At 42.4% G+C, this 17,494-nt stretch overlaps 2 protein-coding genes across 2 annotated transcripts; both read left to right on the top strand.

Annotated features, from left to right (window-relative positions):
• The first annotated feature begins 2,028 nt into the window (after window positions 1-2,028).
• On the top strand, window positions 2,029-6,180 carry LOC115146734 (zinc finger protein 2-like). Its single transcript, XM_029688792.2, has 3 exons — window positions 2,029-2,615; window positions 4,335-4,465; window positions 4,657-6,180. Exons 1-3 carry the CDS (start codon window positions 2,348-2,350, stop codon window positions 5,893-5,895), a joined length of 1,638 nt encoding a protein of 545 aa, XP_029544652.2. The 5' UTR covers window positions 2,029-2,347; the 3' UTR covers window positions 5,896-6,180.
• A 6,962-nt stretch (window positions 6,181-13,142) lies between these two features.
• On the top strand, window positions 13,143-16,960 carry LOC115146733 (uncharacterized). The gene is made up of 3 exons (XM_065004025.1): window positions 13,143-13,759; window positions 14,165-14,295; window positions 14,479-16,960. The coding sequence occupies exons 1-3, from the start codon at window positions 13,519-13,521 to the stop codon at window positions 15,628-15,630; spliced, it is 1,524 nt and encodes a 507-aa protein (XP_064860097.1). The 5' UTR covers window positions 13,143-13,518; the 3' UTR covers window positions 15,631-16,960.
• The last annotated feature ends 534 nt before the right edge of the window (window positions 16,961-17,494 follow it).

Here is a 17,494-nt window from a genome sequence, read left to right as displayed (position 1 = left end):
GAATTGTCTGTAGAGCTCCGAGACAGGATTTTGTCAAGGCACAGATCTGGGGAAGGGTACCAAAACATTTCTGCAGCATTGAAGGTCCCCAAGAATACAGTTGCCTCCATCATTCTTAAATGTAAGAAGTTTAGAACCACCAAGACTCTTCCCACAGCTGGCCGCCCGGTTGAACTGAGCAATCGGCGGAGAAGGGCCTTGGTCAGGGAGGTGACCAAGAATCCGATGGTCACTCTGACAGAGCTCCACAGTTCATCTGTGGAGATGGGAGAACCTTCCAGAAGGACAACCATCTCTCCAGCACTCCACCAATCAGTGGCCAAACGGAAGCCACTCCTCAGTAAAAGGCACATGACAGCCCTCTTGGAGTTTGCCAAAGGGCACATAAAGACTCTCAGACCATGAGAAACAAGATTCTCTACTCTGATGAAACCAAGATTGAACTCTTTGGCCTGAATGCCAAGTGTCACGTCTGGAGGAAGTCTGGCACCATCCCTACGGTGAAGCATGGTGGTGGCAGCTACATGCGGTGGGGATGTTTTTCAGCGGCAGGGACTGGGAAGACTAGTTAGGATCGATGGAAAGATGAATGGAGCAAAGTACAGAGAGATCCTTGATGAAAACCTGCTCCAGAGCACTCAGGAGCTCAGACTGGGGCAAAGGTTCACCTTCCAACAGGACAACGACCCTAAGCGCACAGCCAAGACAACGCAGGAGTGGCTTCGGGACAAGTCTCTGAATGTCCTTGAGTGGCCCAGCCAGAGCCAGGACTTGAACCCAATTGAACATCTCTGGAAAGATCTGAAAATAGCTATGCAGCAATGCTCCCCATCCAATCTGACAGCTTGAGAGGATCTGCAGAGAAGTGGAGAAACTCCCCAAATACAGGTGTGCAAAGCTTGTAGCATCTTACCCAAGAAGACTCAAGGCTGTAATCGCTGCCCAAGGTGCTTCAACAAAGGACTGAGTAAAGGGTCTGAAATACTTATGTAAATGTGCTGCTTTTATTTTTAATACATTTGCAAATTTTTCTAAAAACCTGTTTTTGCTTTGTCATTATGGGGTATTGTGTGTAGATTTATGGGGGGGGGGACAACTTAATCAATTTTAGAATAAGGCTGTAAGGTAACAATGTGGAAAAGGTCAAGGGGTCTGAATATTTTCCAAATGTACTGTACGCACTATACACACAAGTACCAATGGATTTTGTGTTGTAGATATGTGGTAGTGGAGTAGGGGACTGAGGTCTGTTTTTAAAATTGTATAACTGCCTTAATTTGGCTGGATCCATAATAAATTTCATTTATCATAGAATTCAAAAGCTATTTCCACGTGAAAATGTTATTGCATCAGTGGTTTTGTTGCTAGGACACTCTGATAGGACCACATTATGTTCAAATAGCCACAATAGCCTATTGGATAGTCTAAAACTTCAACTTGAAGCGGGTACAGGACCTAAAATGTGCGCAGGAAGTTCCACAGAATTCTCACAACATTCTAGTTTATGTCCACACAAACTGAAATTTGCTCAGTGCCACCCAAAACATTAAGGGAACAGTGGTCCCCCAGCTCATGTTGGGGTTGGGGAAATTAAGCAGCAGATAAGGTAGCGAAGACAGCTCTGAAGAGGGAGGAGGTAAATGTGGTGGTCCCATTAGGAGGGATGGAATGTTGGAGCATCATAGCAGAGGGGCTGACCCAGGAGTGGCAACGTGAGTGGGAGAGAAGAAGAAGGCAGTTTTTCTCTATCCATAATTCTGTGAGGAAGGTCAGTGGGTATGGGGAGTGAGGTTGGGTTATTGTTAGTGATGAAACACACAGATGGGAAGTGTGAGGAAGGTGGCGAGGTAGAGATTGAAGTATGTTATATTGCCGGTGGTATGCTGAGGATAGGACATTCTTCCATGAGCTGACTAACCGCATTTTTGCTTGTAACAATTTTGAGCTCAAATGATAGGCAAAGCGAAATACCAAGGAAGCTGTTGTCTTTTCTATATTCCACCAGCCTGCACCTACTGGTGTGAGGCTATTATTAATTCGCATTCCGACCTGAGAAAGACAGCAATTCACAGTACATCATCTAGTCTGCCGGAAACGCACAAGACGACGAAGAAGACAGCAGATAGTCGGCTGGAAACTCACAGGAAGAAAAATAAGTCAACGGAAGTGAAGTGACCAAGAAAAATTTCCACGTTAACGTTTTTATTTAGACGTTTATTAAAACCCTGGAACTTAAAATGACTAATTTAACTGCACATCATCATATACTTACCGTATGTAATGTCTAATTCGGGTTAAGGACTTGGTTGATAGATGTTATCTAGGTAACGCTAGCTAACTGCTAACAATGGCTAACTGTATGGTTTTTCACACTCAAATAGCCTCCATCATGGAGGTGCTAGCAAATGCTGCGGTGGCAGAGATCTGTAAACTAGTAGACGACGACTATGCAGTGCTTCGTTTGGAAATAAGTCAAAGCCAGAAAGAAAACAGGACATTGCGGAGGAAACTACTGGAACTGAAGGTGGCACGGGAGCGCGCAGAGAGAACAACACGAGAGCGCGTCCTCGCCAGTAGTGTCAAGGTCCTCGACCGATATAGAGGAATGGCAAGAGGTACATTTTGCGGAAGGCATGAGGCTGCGCGGCCTGTCGCTCTGTTCAACGCTGCATGTGTTCAGATGTGTTACCCAGAATCGGGTCTTGGTCAGTTTTTGGAAAATATGCAATAATTCGACTGATTGGCTTAGACACTATCACATTCGAATCAGATTCTTGATTTACCACATTTCTTATTATTTACTGAATGAAAACAATGTGATGCATGGAATTTAATAGATTGATTATAAATAAACTCAGCAAAAAAAGAAACGTCCCTTTTTCCGGATTAATAAACATACACCTGTGGAATGGTCGTTAAGACACTAACAGCTTAGACGGTAGGCAATTAAGATCAGTTATGAAAACTTAAGACACGAAAGAGGCCTTTCTACTGACTCTGAAAAACACCAAAAGAAAGATGCCAGGGTCCCAACTCATGAGCGTGAACGTGCCTTAGGCATGCTGCAAGAAGGCATGAGGACTGCAGATGTGGCCAGGGCAATAAATTACTGTGAGACGCCTAAGACAGCGCTACAGGGAGACAGGATGGACAGGGGATCGTCCTCGCGGTGGCAGACCACGTGCAACAACACCCGCACGGGATCGATACATCCGAACATCACACCTGCGGGACAGGTACACGATGGCAACAACTGCCCGAGTTACACCAGGAACGCACAATCCCTCCATCAGTGCTCAGACTGTGCGCAATAGGCTGAGAGAGGCTGGACTGAGGGCTTGTAGGCCTGTTGTAAGGCAGGTCCTCACCAGACATCACCGGTAACAACGTCACCTATGGGCACAAACCCACCGTCGCTGGACTAGGCAGGACTGGCAAAAAGTGCTCTTCACTGACGAGTCACGGTTCTATCTCACCAGTGGTGATATTCGGATTCGCGTTTATCGTCAAAGGAATGAGCGTTACACCGAGGCCTGTACTCTGAAGCGGGATCAATTTTTTTGGGGGGTGGTGGGTCCGTCATAGTCTGGGGCAGTGTGTCACAGCATCATCGGACTGAGCTTGTTGTCATTGCAGGCAATCTCAACGCTGTGCGTTACAGGGGAGACATCCTCCTCCCTCATTTGGTACCCTTCCTGCAGGCTCATCCTGACATGACTCTCCAGCATGACAATGCCACCAGCCATACTGCTCGTTCTGTGCGTGATTTCCTGCAAGACAGGAATGTCAGTGTTCTGCCATGGCCAGTGAAGAACCCGGATCTCAATCCCATTGAGCACGTTTAGAACCTGTTGGATTGGAGGGTGAGGGCTAGGGCCATTCCCCCAAGAAATGTCCGGGAACTTGCAGGTGCCTTGATGGAAGAGTGGGGTAACATCTCACAGCAAGAACTGGCAAATCTGGTACAGTCCATGACGAGGAGATACACTGCTGTACTTAATGCAGCTGGTGGCCACACCAGATACTGACTGTTCCTTTTGATTTTGACCCCGCATTTGTTCAGGGACACATTATTCCATGTCTTTGGAACTTGTTCAGTTTGTCTCAGTTGTTGGATCTTATGTTAATACAAATATTTACACATGTTAAGTTTGCTGAAAGTAAACACAGTTGAAAGTGTTTAGACATTTTTTGCTGAGTTTAGTATATCAAGAAGTTATGTGAAGTTTTACCTGACATCTTTGCCATTTCTGTGTCAATAGTCAATAGTGTACAATATATCATTGAGCATTAACAGTACTTAACCACCTCTTTTCCCCCAATCACTCTCTCAGGTGAAGAACATGTCACTGGAGGACACAGGATCTTTGTGAAGCCAGTGGGACATAATACACTGAGAGATGATAAACCAATCACTGTTGATGAGGGGAGTGGAACCTCAACCCAGCACATTATCATGATAGAGGTCAGTGTAATAGTGTTATGTTAAAATGAGTTACTTTTTATAAAACAAATGTGGCCTTTTTATTTCAGAAAGGCACCCCTCAGCTATTCACCGTCTTAGATGTACGTCCTCATTTATCTGCCATAAGGAAGTTTGTTAGACTTCCCTACGACATCAACTCATGTACCGGTAATAACCTCCTTTCGTGTCAGTCTGCAGAGGTTGCAGGTCTTGGGGTCAAGCACGAGATGTCTGAAGGAGAGGAGGACTCACGGCACAGCAGAGACATCCAGACTGGAGAGACTGGACCACCCCTTGTAGCCACGGAGGACCCCACCACCACCCCAGCACAGCCCAGGATCAGAAGCAGCATCACGGAAGTCAGTGGAAGGCCAGATGCCGTCCTCAAGTCAGAGACAGACATCAAGACTTTAACTGTAACACAAAGGCATTTACACAGAGAGAGACAGGGGCTGGGGAGGCTGGGCTGTCCTCCTGCTCCCAGCTCAGAGTATTTACTTTACGATAACCCGAGCCCGGTTCATTCCCATCGAGACTCAGGTGACGAGACTGGCAATGAACCGTCTTGTTCTTACACTACAGAGATGGACCCTGGCACGCCCTTGGGTTTAGAGACACAAACTGGTCCATCTAGAGGTGATTGGAACCGGTACAGTAGTAGTGTATACTCTGAAGGGTGCCTAGATAAGAAAGGGGAGGGTCTGATCGTAGATGATGTGAAAGTGGAGGGCGATGTTCCTCCCACATGGAATGCAGATAGTCACCTTGGAGACGGACACTCACAAGGCAGAGATTTCTTAGACAGCAGGGAAAGCTTAAAGACAAATCTAAATGTCGCAACCCACTCCCCTTTACAGGCGTTCAGGGATCGCAACCCAGTGTCCACGTCGATGGGGCCTTCTGATTCACACGGCCGCGTTCTTTTCGATCAGGTATTGAACTCAAACGACCGGGCTAGAGCCCAGGCTCAGGGAGGGGGAGCTACATCAGGCAATAGTAAAGAGAAAAGGTTCCTCTGCATGTTCTGTAGCAAAGGCTTCAGTTGCTCCCAAAAGGTGGAGATCCACCAGAGAGTCCACACAGGGGAGAAACCCTTCAGCTGCCCCCAGTGTCACTTGCGCTTCGCAGAGGCTGGCAACCTGAAGAGGCATCAGAGGGTCCACACAGGGGTGAAACCCTTCAGCTGTACCCAGTGTCACATGCCCTTCGCCCAGGCTGGTAGCCTGAAGAGACACCAGAGGGTCCACACAGGGGAGAAACCCTTTAGCTGCTCTCAGTGTGAGAAGAGGTTCTCACGCCAGCACCAGCTTAAGATCCACCTGAAGGTCCACACAGGAGAGAGACCATTTACCTGTACGCACTGCGGAAAGAGGTTCTCAGAGAGGAGCTGCCTCAGGATACACCAGCAGAAAAACCATTCCACTCTATAACATAGGAAGTAACCATTCCACCCAATATCTGATGTTTAGATTTCAGCGTTTAATATTCCTGGGTAGAATATTGCATCCAGACATGGTGTAAAATACAGTATAAGGCATATATATATACAGTGCCTTCAGAAAGTATTCACACCCCTTGGCTTTTTCCACATTTTGTTGTTACAAAGTGGAATTAAAATGGATTTAATTGTTATTTTTTTTGTCAATGATCTACACAAAATGGAATTTCTTACATTTGTTTAAAAAAATAAAAAAACTATCTTTATTAGCTTAGTATTCAACCCTCCGAGTCAATACATGTTAGAATCACCTTTGGCAGCGTAATCGCTGTAAGCCCTTTCCACACCTGGTTTGTGCAACATGTGCCGATTTTATTCTTCTAAAAATTTGTCAAGCTCTGTCAAATTGGTTGTTGATCATTGCTCGACAACAATTTCAGGTCCTTCACTCCATTCTGTTATTTTCTTTTTATCCTGATAAACTCCCCAGTCCTTAACGATTACAAGCAGACATAAGCCTAGGAAGAGTAGTGTGAATATTGTATATCTTTTTTTAAATAATTTTGATTGTTTCTTTTTGCATTTTTATATTTTCGTTTTGGCTGCTCTAGGGTTTGATCACTATATCCTGTGGTCTTGACTCTTAAAGTTGCAGGATCGTAAATGAAGTATTTTGGCTTGATAGCTTGCTGGCTGTTTGTTTAATCTGTTTGGAAATATTACAACAAGGACTGCATGCTGTGTCCAGAGGTAACAGAGAAAGTTCCAGTTAAAGCTCCTAACCAAGGGGTTGAATACTTAGTGGCAAGAAAAAGTTTGTTAACCCTTTGGAAATACCTGAATTCCTGCCTAAATTGGTCATAAAATTTGATCTGATCTTCATCTAGGCCACAACAATAGACACATGGTCTGCTTAAACTAATAACACACTAACAATGATATGTTTTCATGTCTTTGAGCACAATGTAAACATTCACAGTGCAGGGTGGGAAAAGTCAAGCCTTGGATTTAATAACTGGTTGACCATCCTCAGACCTGCACAACGGTCAGAAGGAATTTTTCACCATTCCTCTTTACAAAACTGTTTCAGTTCAGCAATATTCTTGCGATGTCTGGTGTGAACTGCTCTCTTGAGGTCATGACACAGCATCTCAATCGGGTTGAGGTCAGGACTCGGGTCAGGCATATTTTCATCTGTTGAAGCAATTCTGTTGTTGATTTACTTCTGTGTTTTGGGTCGCTGTCCTGTTGCATCACCCAACTTCTGTTGAACTTCAATTGGCAGACAGCCTAACATTCTCCTACAAAATGTATTGATAAACTTGGGAATTCATTTTTCCATTGATGATAGCAAGCTATCCAGGACCTGAGGCAGCCCCAAACCATGATGATCTCTCCACCATACTTTACAGTTGGGATGAGGTTTTGATGTTGGTGTGCTGTGCGTTACTTCCAAACAACTCAACTGTAGTTTCATCTGTCCACAGAATATTTTGCCAGTAGCGCTGTGGAACATCCAGGTGCACTTTTGCAAACTTCAGACGTGCAGCAGTTTTTTTTGGACAGCAGGGACTTCTTACGTGGTGTCCTCCCATGAACACAATTCTTGTTTAGTATTTTACTTATCGTAGACTAGTCAATAGAGATGTTCCAGAGATTTCTGTAAGTCTTTAGCTGACACTAGGATTCTTCTTAACCTCATTGAGCATTCTGCGCTGTGCTCTTGCAGTCATCTTTGTAGGACGGTCACTCCTAGGGAGAGTAGCAACAATGCTGAACTTTCTCAATTTATAGACAATATTTCTTACCATGGACTAATGAACATCAAGGCTTTTAGAGATACTTTTGTATCCCTTTCCAGCTTTATGCAAGTCAACATTTCTTAATCTTAAACGAAAGAGATCTCAGAAGACTTAAGGTATGGTTCACATCAGGCAATGCTTCTTGTGAATAGTAAACTCAAGTTTTGTGAGTTTTTTTAGGGTAGAGCAGCTCTAACCAACATCTGCTTGATTTGACTCCAGGTTAGCGGACTCCTGACTCCAATTAGCTTTCGGAGGAGTCATTAGCCTAGGGGTTCACATACTTTTTCCAACCTACACTGAACGTTTAAATCTTGTATTCAATAGACACAAAAAATACAATAATTTGTGTTATTAGTTTAAGCACACTGTTTATTGTTGTGACTTAGATGAAGAGCAGAACATTTGATGACCAGTTTATTCAGAAATCCAGGTAATTCCAAAGGGTTCGCATACCTTTTTCTTACCACTGTAGCAGAGAAAGTTCAAGGAATGCACCTAACCACTGCCAAGATGTGGCTTTTCAGCAGCGGTGGCATCACCCAGGTGGGTGCTACATTCTTGTCAATGGAGGACCAGTACCAGAGAAGCAGCTCCAATGAAGTGACTGACCATTCAGAGAAGCAGGTGCGGTGGCCTGTTTTCTTTCAGACTGTCTTTGTTTCACCTTGGCTGTCCCCTCGATGCCCCCTCTACTGAACCTCCACTGCCTTTCCACTGACCCTAAAGTCCAAACTGCCTCAACTTCATCCCAAGCTGCCTGAAGATTTCAATCTCGATAATTTACATTTGTTTGACTATTTATACGCTTTGAGTCTTTGAAAAGCACTATACTAGTTCAAAAATGTATTCATATCTGTAACCCAAGTATTCCTAGTAGGTTGGGTCTACATGTTAATGTTCTTAAATTGTTTGAGCCATTTAATTAAGAGGACCACAATGGAAATACGTTTTCAAACTTGTCATCCTCGATTACTTTAAAATGCGTTATCCAGATGCGTGGTTGAATGGATTTAAATGATCAAATAAATCTAACATGATGCAGCCACCACTATGCTTGAAAAGATGGAGAGTAGTACTCACTGTGTTGTATTTGCCCCAAACATAACTATATTCAGGAAAAAGTGAATTGCTTTGCCACATTTTTTTGCAGTATACTGTAGTGCCTTGTTGCAAACGGGATGCATGTTTTTTGGTCTGTACAGGCTCTCTTTTCACTGTGCCAATTAGGTTAGTATTGTGGTGTAATTACAATGTTGATCCATCCTCCGTTTACTATCACAGCCATTAAACTCGAACTCTTTTAAAGTCACCATTGGCCTCGTGAAATCCCTGAGCGGCTTCCTTCCTCTCCGGCAACTGAGTTAGGAAAGATGCCTGTATCTTTGTAGTGAATGGACGTATTGATACACCATCCAATGTATATACTGTATTTTATACCATCCATTGCATCTTGCCTATGCCGCTCGGTCATCGCTCATCCATATATTTATATACCACCCCTTAGATGTGTGTATTAGATAGATGTGGAATTGTTAGGTGTTACTGCACTGTCGGGACTAGAAGCACAAGCATTTCGCTACACTCACAATAACATCTGCTAACCATGTGTATGTGACCAATAAAATTTGATTTGAAGTGTAATGAATAACTTCACCATGCCCAAAGGGATATTCAATATTTGCTTTTTTAAATGATTGTAATTTAATTTGACATCTACCAATCGGTGCCCTTCTTCGCAAGGCATTGGAAAACCTCCCTGGTCTTTATGGTTGAATCTGTGTTTGAAAGTCACTGCTTAACTGAGAGACATTACAGATAATTGTATGTGGGGGTACAGAGATGAGGTACCCCACATACATTACAGATAATTGTATGTGGGGGTACAGAGATGAGGTACCACACATACATTACAGATAATTGTATGTGGGGGTACAGAGATGAGGTACCCCACATACATTACAGATAATTGTATGTGGGGGTACAGAGATGAGGTACCCCACATACATTACAGATAATTGTATGTGGGGGTACAGAGATGAGGTACCCCACATACATTACAGATAATTGTCTCAGTTCAAAAGCCATGTTGAACACTTATTACACACGGAGTGAGTCCATGCAACTTAAGCACATTTTTACTCCTGAACTTATTTAGGCTTGACATAACAAAGGGGTTGAATACTTATTGACTCAGGACACTTCACCTTTTCAGATTCTAATGAATGTGTTAGTGTGTAGGCCAGTGACAAAAAAATGTATATAAAATGTAGTCCATTTTAAATTCAGGCTGTAACACAACAAAATGTGGAAAAAGTCAAGGTGTGAATACTTTCAGAAGACACTGTAAGCCTAAAAAAAGTTTACATTCATCTACATCTAAAGCAATGTCATCTAATTAAGCAAGAAAAAAACGAATGAATAGTGGACTCAGTGATATGTTTGAAATTTAAGTTTAATTTAGTTTTAATTCTCTTATGTTCTAAGATCAACCGCAATGACAAGTGTCATTCGTTCACAATAGTTGTATCCAATACAGAAATACACATATTTAATGAACTGGGTACCCAATAAAAAATCACATTTGAGCGCACTCAATTATCTCAGTTCCTACCAGAGATGAGGATGATGATTGTGGCGGCTGCAGATCGGGGGTATTCTACCTTAACCCTACGAGGTCTGGCATCTGCTGGTTTTGTTCTACCTGATAATTAATTGGACCCACGTCTAAATCAGTATCTGATTAGAGGGGAACAATAAAAACAAGCAAGTGGAACTGGCTTCGCGGTCCAAAAGCCAGTTAGCACAGAATATATGTTCAGGCTCTAGGGGTTGCCAACAAAGTCCAAATCCATCAAATTATTGTAAAGAATTTAGGGACCGTCTTTTTTGTGTGAAAACGTAGTCTAAAATAGCATGGCCTACATATACAGTAAGTGTGATGCACGTGACATCATGGGAACTTCGAGAGAAAAAACAAACACATTATATCGGAGTTGTCTCTTAAAATTGGAGACGGTCTATTCATGAGGCTAGCATAACATCTCACTCTCTTTTGTATTGAATCCAGGCGGTTAACGTGAGATTCAACTCTTACCCTACTAGGTCTGGAGGGGTATCCCTATCTCTAGGCCTAAACGGCATTCTCCTTTTGTAGGCTACCATGACGATTCCACGTGGGCAAAAACATTGCAGCCTAAATGTAATTATACTCTGTTAATTACATGCTTCAAATTATGATGAAAAGCCAGGAATTTCACTAACATTCATAACTGAATGTTTATGATGCAAATCAAATAGGCAAAACTTTGTGCAAACTCGACAGTTGTCCATTTTGCGCGCCTCTTATCCCCGCGACCCAGTATTTTACCCCTTATGCATGATATTAGGGCTATACACGGCCAGTAAAACATGGTGCAGCCAAGCGCCATGGTATGTTTATGTTAACAATTGTACATTACTCATCAGAGGGAGGAAGGTTTGGAAGCCCCTTCCCGCCACCCCCCAAAAATAACTAAATGTATACTGTCTCAAAATGTCAAGATATTAAATCTACATTTCGAAATAGTATAGAATATATATATACAGTTGAAGTCGGGAGTTTACATATACCTTAGCCAAATAAATTTAAACTCCGTTTTCACAATTCCTGACATTTAATCCTAGTAGACATTCCCTGTTTTGGATCAGTTAGGATCACCACTTTATTTTAATATGAAATGTCAGAATAATAGTAGAGAGAATGATTTATTTGAGCTTTTATTTAATTCATCACATTCCCAGTGGGTCAGAAGTTTACATGCACTCAAATAGTATTTGGTAGCATTGCCTTTAAATTGTTTAACTTGGGTCAAACGTTTCGGGTAGCCTTCCACAAGCTTCCACAGCCAAGACAAGTGTCTTGACTTCTTTTGATTTTCCCATGATGTCAAGCAAAGAGGCACTGGGTTTGAAGGTAGGCCTTGAAATACATCCACAGGTACACCTCCAATTGACTCAAATAATGTGAATTAGCCTATCAGAAGCTTTTAAAGCCATGACATCATTTTCTGGAATTTTCCAAGCTGTTTAAAGGCACAGTCAACTTAGTGTATGTAAACTTCTGACCCCCTGGAATTGTGATACAGTGAATTATAAGTGAAATATTCTATCTGTAAACAATTGTTGGAAAAATCACTTGTGTCATGCACAAAGTAGATGTCCTAACCGACTTGCCAAAACTATAGTTTGTTAACAAGAAAATTGTGGAGTGGTTGAAAAACGGGTTTTAATGACTCCAACCAAAGTGTATGTAAACTTCCGACTTCAACTGTATACATGTATGTATATTTACATATGTTTCTTCATTTCTAGCATTGTGTGGCGATTTCCATCAATCCGTGTTGCAGAGATAAGCATAGCAGGGCCGCCAGGAAAACGTGTGTTGAGCTGGCATATGCCCCAACACTTTTGATTCTGTGTGATAAAAAAATATTGACACAAAGGCATTGAAAATGTTTACACTGATTTGCTTCATGATTTGTCAACTTGTGCACAATTAATCTGTGTTTCAGTCTGATCAACTGTAGCCTACTGATAACAGCCACAGCTGCGGTAGCCTAGTGAAGCCTATCGGCTCTGATCCCCTCCTGCCAGGGGAAACGAAGCGGTAAAGTTGTGTATTTATATCTTAAGTCATGTATTTATAGCCTAAAATAGGCCTATTTATTTGTGTTAAGAGAAAATGTGAATGTGACCAAATTTGCTTTATATTCCAACTTCGGGTGGCTAGTCTACCTAGACCTTAGCCATCCAAAATAATTGCCTGGAATTAATAGACCAGCACAATATTGATGACTTACTGTGTGAGTAACTTTTTAATTGCAGATGCAAATTCCTACACAATTGCAACCCTTCTTAAAGCAAACTCAGCCCTGTTCGTTCTATTGTCCAATCACAGATTTTTTTTTAAACCATATGACCTGATTAGAAACAATCTGGTTCCATCATTGCCCATATAGTGGTTCTCAAACCTCTCCTCGGGGACCCCCAGATGTTTCACAATGTTGTTTGAGCCCTGAACTAGTTCAACTTATTCACCTAGTCAAGGGTTTGATGATTAGTTTGCAAGTTAAATTAGATGCGTTAGCTCTGGGACAGATCAAATACATGAACCGGCTGGGGGTCTACGGGGACAGGTTTGAGAACCTCTGGTTTAGCCAACCAGATAAGGCAAAACTCTGGACCCCCGGACTTAAAAAAAAAAAACACAGGAATTGATAAAACAAATTCTGAGGTAAAGGATAAAATAAGATGGAATGGATAAAAAGAAAACAGGCGGAACAAATAAAACAAAACTGAGCTAACGATTTAGTCTGGCTGTTTTTTTTTTCTTCTTCTCCACCAAGGCCACGAAGGGTCTCCATAGGCTTAGGCTGGAGTTTGACAGTCAGCCGTTCCGCTCTGTGGACAACGAGTCCCATTGTTAGGGCGGGGATACAAGCATCCCGTCATTGTATCCAGTATCTCTGGTACCGTAATTCAAAGAACAGAGCGCACAACTTTTTATTTTGCAACACCATTTGCGCTATGACGCTAACCAATAATATACTTTCTCTACAGTGTAAACGGAAGGAAACAATGACGAAGAACAATTTCCACCTTGGCGTTTTTATTGTTGTTATTTTGACGTTTATTAACATCAAGTTAATTTAAAATATGATTAATTTAACTGCACAGCATCACATATTTACCCTATGCAGTCTTTAATTCTCGTTGGAGACAGGACTTGGTTGATAGACGTTATCTAGGTAACGCTAGCTAGCTAACTAACAATGGCTAACTGTATGGTGTTTCACACTCAAATAGTCTCCATCATGGAGGTGCTAGCGAATTCAGCCGTGGCAGAGATCAGTAAACTCGTAGACGATGACTATGCAGTGTTTCGTTTGGAAATAACTCAAAGCCAGAAAGAAAACAGGGCATTACGGAGGAAACTACAGCTACTGGAACTGAAGGCAGCACGGGAGCGCGCAGAGAGGACAATGCGAGAGCGATACAGAGGAATGGCAAGAGGTACATTTTGCAGGAGGCCGAGGCTGCGGGGCTTTCGTCCCGTTTCGCATGCGTTTAGAAGTGTTACCCAGAATTGGGTCTTGCTAAGTAATCAGGGGAAGAATTGCATACTATCTTGCACATTTGTTGTATTTTACTTTTATTTTACCAGTCAGGACAAATTCTTGCACAAATACACCACCATATTCTACCCAGATTCTTGATTTACTGAATTTCCTATTATCATACTTTTAAAATAATGTGATGCATGGAACATAATCAATCAATAAATAGTATGTCAACAAGTTATAAGAAGTGTTACCTTACATTCCTGCCAATTGTAGACTGTGTAAATAATGTATAATATAGTGTTGAGCATTCACATGATCTAATCTAACCACCCCTTTCCCCCAATCACTCTCTTAGGTGAAGGGCATCTCACTGGAGGCCACAGGAACATTGTAAAGCCAGCGGGACACAATGGGTGGAGAAATGACCAACCCATAGCTATAGATGAGGGGAATGAACCCTCAACCCAGCATGCTATCGTGATAGAGGTTAGTGTCATAGTGTAACATCAGAATTACAGTACATTAAATGTGGCTTGTTAATTTCAGAAATGCTTTCCTCAGCTATTCACTGGCTTGCATCAATATGTATATGCCGTGTAGGAGTTTGTGAGACTCCCTAAGACATTGTTATCCAATTATATCGATTATAACCTCCTCTGTTCTTGTCAGTCTGTAGATGCAGAGGCTGCAGGTCCTGGGGTCAAGCAGGAGCGTACTGAAGGAGAGGAGGACCCACAACACAGCAGAGACATCCAGACTGGAGCAGCGGCTGGAGTGGCGCACCCTGTAGCCTCAGAGGACCTGGCCACCGCTCTGAATGTCAATCTCAAGTCAGAGACAGACACTGATACTTTAAATGTAACACACCGGCTCTTACACACAGGGTCTGACCACAGATCAGACCCAGAGGGGCTGGGTAGACTGGGCTGTCCTCCTGCTCCTGGCTCAGATTACTTACCGGTATTTCATCAGAGCCAGAGGACGGTTCATTCCCTTGGAGATGGTGACGTGCTAGACACTGGGGTTGATGATCTCTCCTGTTCTTATGATACAGAGATGGACCCTGGCAACATGTCCTTGGGTTTAGAGACACAGACTGATCTGTCTAGAGAAGACTGGAACCGGTACAGTTGTAGTGTATATTCTGAAAGGTGTCTAGATAGGAAAGGGGAGGTTATTGTGGTAGATGAGGTGACTGTGAAAGTGGAGGGCGATGCTCCTCCTGCACGGAATGCAGATAGTCACCTAGGAGATGGACACTCACAGAGCAGAGATTTCTTAGATTACAGGGGAAGCTTGGAGACAAATCTAAATGTCACAACCAATTCTCCTTTACACGCGTTCAAGGATCGCGACCCAGTGTCCACGTCGATGGGGCCTTCCGGTTCACACCATTTCGATCAGGTATTGAACTCAAACAACAGGGCTGGAGCCCAGGTTCAGGGAGGGAGAGGCACATCAGGCAATGGTAAAGAGAAACGGTTCCTCTGCATGTTCTGTAACAAAGGCTTCAGGTGCCTCCAGAAGGTGGAGATCCACCAGAGGGTCCACACAGGGGAGAACCCCTTCAGTTGTACCCAGTGTGAGAAGAGATTCTCCCGCCAGGACCACCTGAAGAGGCACCAGATGGTCCACACAGGGGAGAAACCCTTCAGCTGCCCCCAGTGTGAGAAGAGGTTCTCCCGCCAAGACCAGCTGAAGATGCACCTGAAGGTCCACACGGGAGAGAGGCCATTCTCCTGTACGCACTGTGGGAAGAGGTTTTCAGAGAGGAGCTACCTCAGGACACACCAGCAGAAAATGCACACGGCCCTTGTATAGAGTATGGTGACATGTAATCAGGATGAAAGTAAGGTGGTCCTGGTGGCGTCCCGGCAAAATAAATAGTGGGGGTACGCCGTACCGGTAAAACATGAGCCAATCACAATAATGCAAGCAAAATGTCAAGAAAACTGTAGGCTATTACACCATTATTTTTCATTAGGCTACGGCATAGTTGAGGCATGAACAATTTGCGAATGGACTTGAAAACCAGTGGTATAACTTCTCCAAAATTCGACGTGGTTAGACGGGAACACTGACATTTTTCCAATGCAGTGATGAATGGCTGACAGAGACACGTGGACAGCAGTGGATGTATAAATTCTGGCCTAATGAAAAATCGTCAAAATGTCATTAGACTTTGTGGTGTTTTGTGTGACAGACGTCTCTTTCCGTTTCCATGTTTGGGGGCTGGAAATACAATGCATTCAGAAAGTATTCATAGCCCTTGACTTATTCCACATTTTGTCATGTTACAGCCTGAATTCAAAAGGTATTCAATATATTTTTTTCTCTCATTCATCTAAACATGTTTTTAGAAATGTTAACTGTATTTAATTTAAGAAATGTGCTATCTAATTTACATATGTATTCACAATCCTGAGTCAATACATGTTGGAATCACCTTTGACAGTGTTTACAGCTGTTATGTCTTTCTGGCTAAGTCTCTTAAGAGCATTGCACACCTGGATTGTCCAATATTTGCACACGATTGTTTCAATTCTTCAAGCTCTGTCAAGTTGGTTGTTGATCATTGCTAGACAGCCATTTAAGTATTGCCATAGATTTAAGCTGCTTTAAGTCAAAACATTTAACGTCATCTTGGTAAGCGACTCCAGTGTATATTTGGCCTTGTTTTAGGTTATTGTCCTGCTGAAAGGTGAATTAATTTCCCAATGTCTGGTGGAAAGCATACTGAACCAGGTTTTCCTCTAGGGTTGTGCCTGTGCTTATCTCCATTCCGTTAACTTTTTATCCTGAAAACCCCCACATTCCTTAACGATTACAAGCATGCCTATAACATGATGCAGCCACCACTATGCTTGAAAAGATGGAGAGTGGTACTCAGTAATGTGTTGAATTGGATTTGCCCCGAACATACACTTTTTTTGCCCTGAATACAGTGTTATTGCTTTGCCACATTTTTTACAGTATTACTTTAGTGCCTTGTTGCAAACGGGATGCATGTATTGGAATATTGTTATTCTGTAGAGGCTTCCTTATTTTAACTCTGTCAATTAGGATAGTACTGTGGAGTAACTCTAATTTTCTTGAGCCATCCTCAGTTTTCTCCTCTCACAGCCATTAAACTCTAACTATTTTTAAGTCACTACTGACCTCATGGTGAAATCCCTGAGCGATTTCCTTCCTCTCAGGCAACTGAGTTAGGAAGGATGCCTGTATCTTTGTTGTGACTGGATGTATTGATACACCATCCAAAGTGTAATATCTTCACCATGCCCAAAGAGATATTTCATGTCTGCTTTAAAAATATATATATATATTGAAATACCTATAGGTGGCCTTCTGTGCGAGGCATCGGAAAACCTCCCTGGTCTTTGTATTTGAAATTCACTGTTCGACTGATAGACATTACAGATAATTGCATGTGTGGGGTACAGAGATGAAGTCATAAAAAAAAATGTTAAACATTAATGCTGAACTTATTTAGACTTACCATAACAAAGGGGTTGAATACTTAATGACTAAAGACATTTCAGCTTTTCATTTTTAATTAATTAGTAAAATAATTAAAAAATATATAATTCCACTTTGACATTATGGGGTTTTGTGTGTAGGCCAGTGACAAAGGAATTAATAATTTAATGTATTTTAAATTCAGGCTAACACAAAATGTGGAAAA

The sequence above is a fragment of the Oncorhynchus nerka genome, linkage group LG18, assembly GCF_034236695.1.
Source record: "Oncorhynchus nerka isolate Pitt River linkage group LG18, Oner_Uvic_2.0, whole genome shotgun sequence".
In the NCBI taxonomy this organism is placed as follows: domain Eukaryota; kingdom Metazoa; phylum Chordata; class Actinopteri; order Salmoniformes; family Salmonidae; genus Oncorhynchus; species Oncorhynchus nerka.
The sequence above is the reverse complement of the archived record's forward strand: the minus strand, read 5'-3'. Positions and strand labels throughout refer to the sequence as shown.

What these genes read in the sequence shown, in the direction of transcription:
- LOC115146734 (XM_029688792.2), top strand. Translation starts at nt 2,348, where the DNA reads ATGGCTAACTGTATGGTTTTTCACACTCAAATAGCCTCCATCATGGAG. An exon ending in ATATAGAGGAATGGCAAGAG is followed by an intron (nt 2,616 to 4,334) that starts GTACATTTTGCG and finishes TCACTCTCTCAG; the next exon opens with GTGAAGAACATGTCACTGGA. An exon ending in AGCACATTATCATGATAGAG is followed by an intron (nt 4,466 to 4,656) that starts GTCAGTGTAATA and finishes CTTTCGTGTCAG; the next exon opens with TCTGCAGAGGTTGCAGGTCT.
- LOC115146733 (XM_065004025.1), top strand. Translation starts at nt 13,519, where the DNA reads ATGGCTAACTGTATGGTGTTTCACACTCAAATAGTCTCCATCATGGAG. An exon ending in ATACAGAGGAATGGCAAGAG is followed by an intron (nt 13,760 to 14,164) that starts GTACATTTTGCA and finishes TCACTCTCTTAG; the next exon opens with GTGAAGGGCATCTCACTGGA. An exon ending in AGCATGCTATCGTGATAGAG is followed by an intron (nt 14,296 to 14,478) that starts GTTAGTGTCATA and finishes TGTTCTTGTCAG; the next exon opens with TCTGTAGATGCAGAGGCTGC.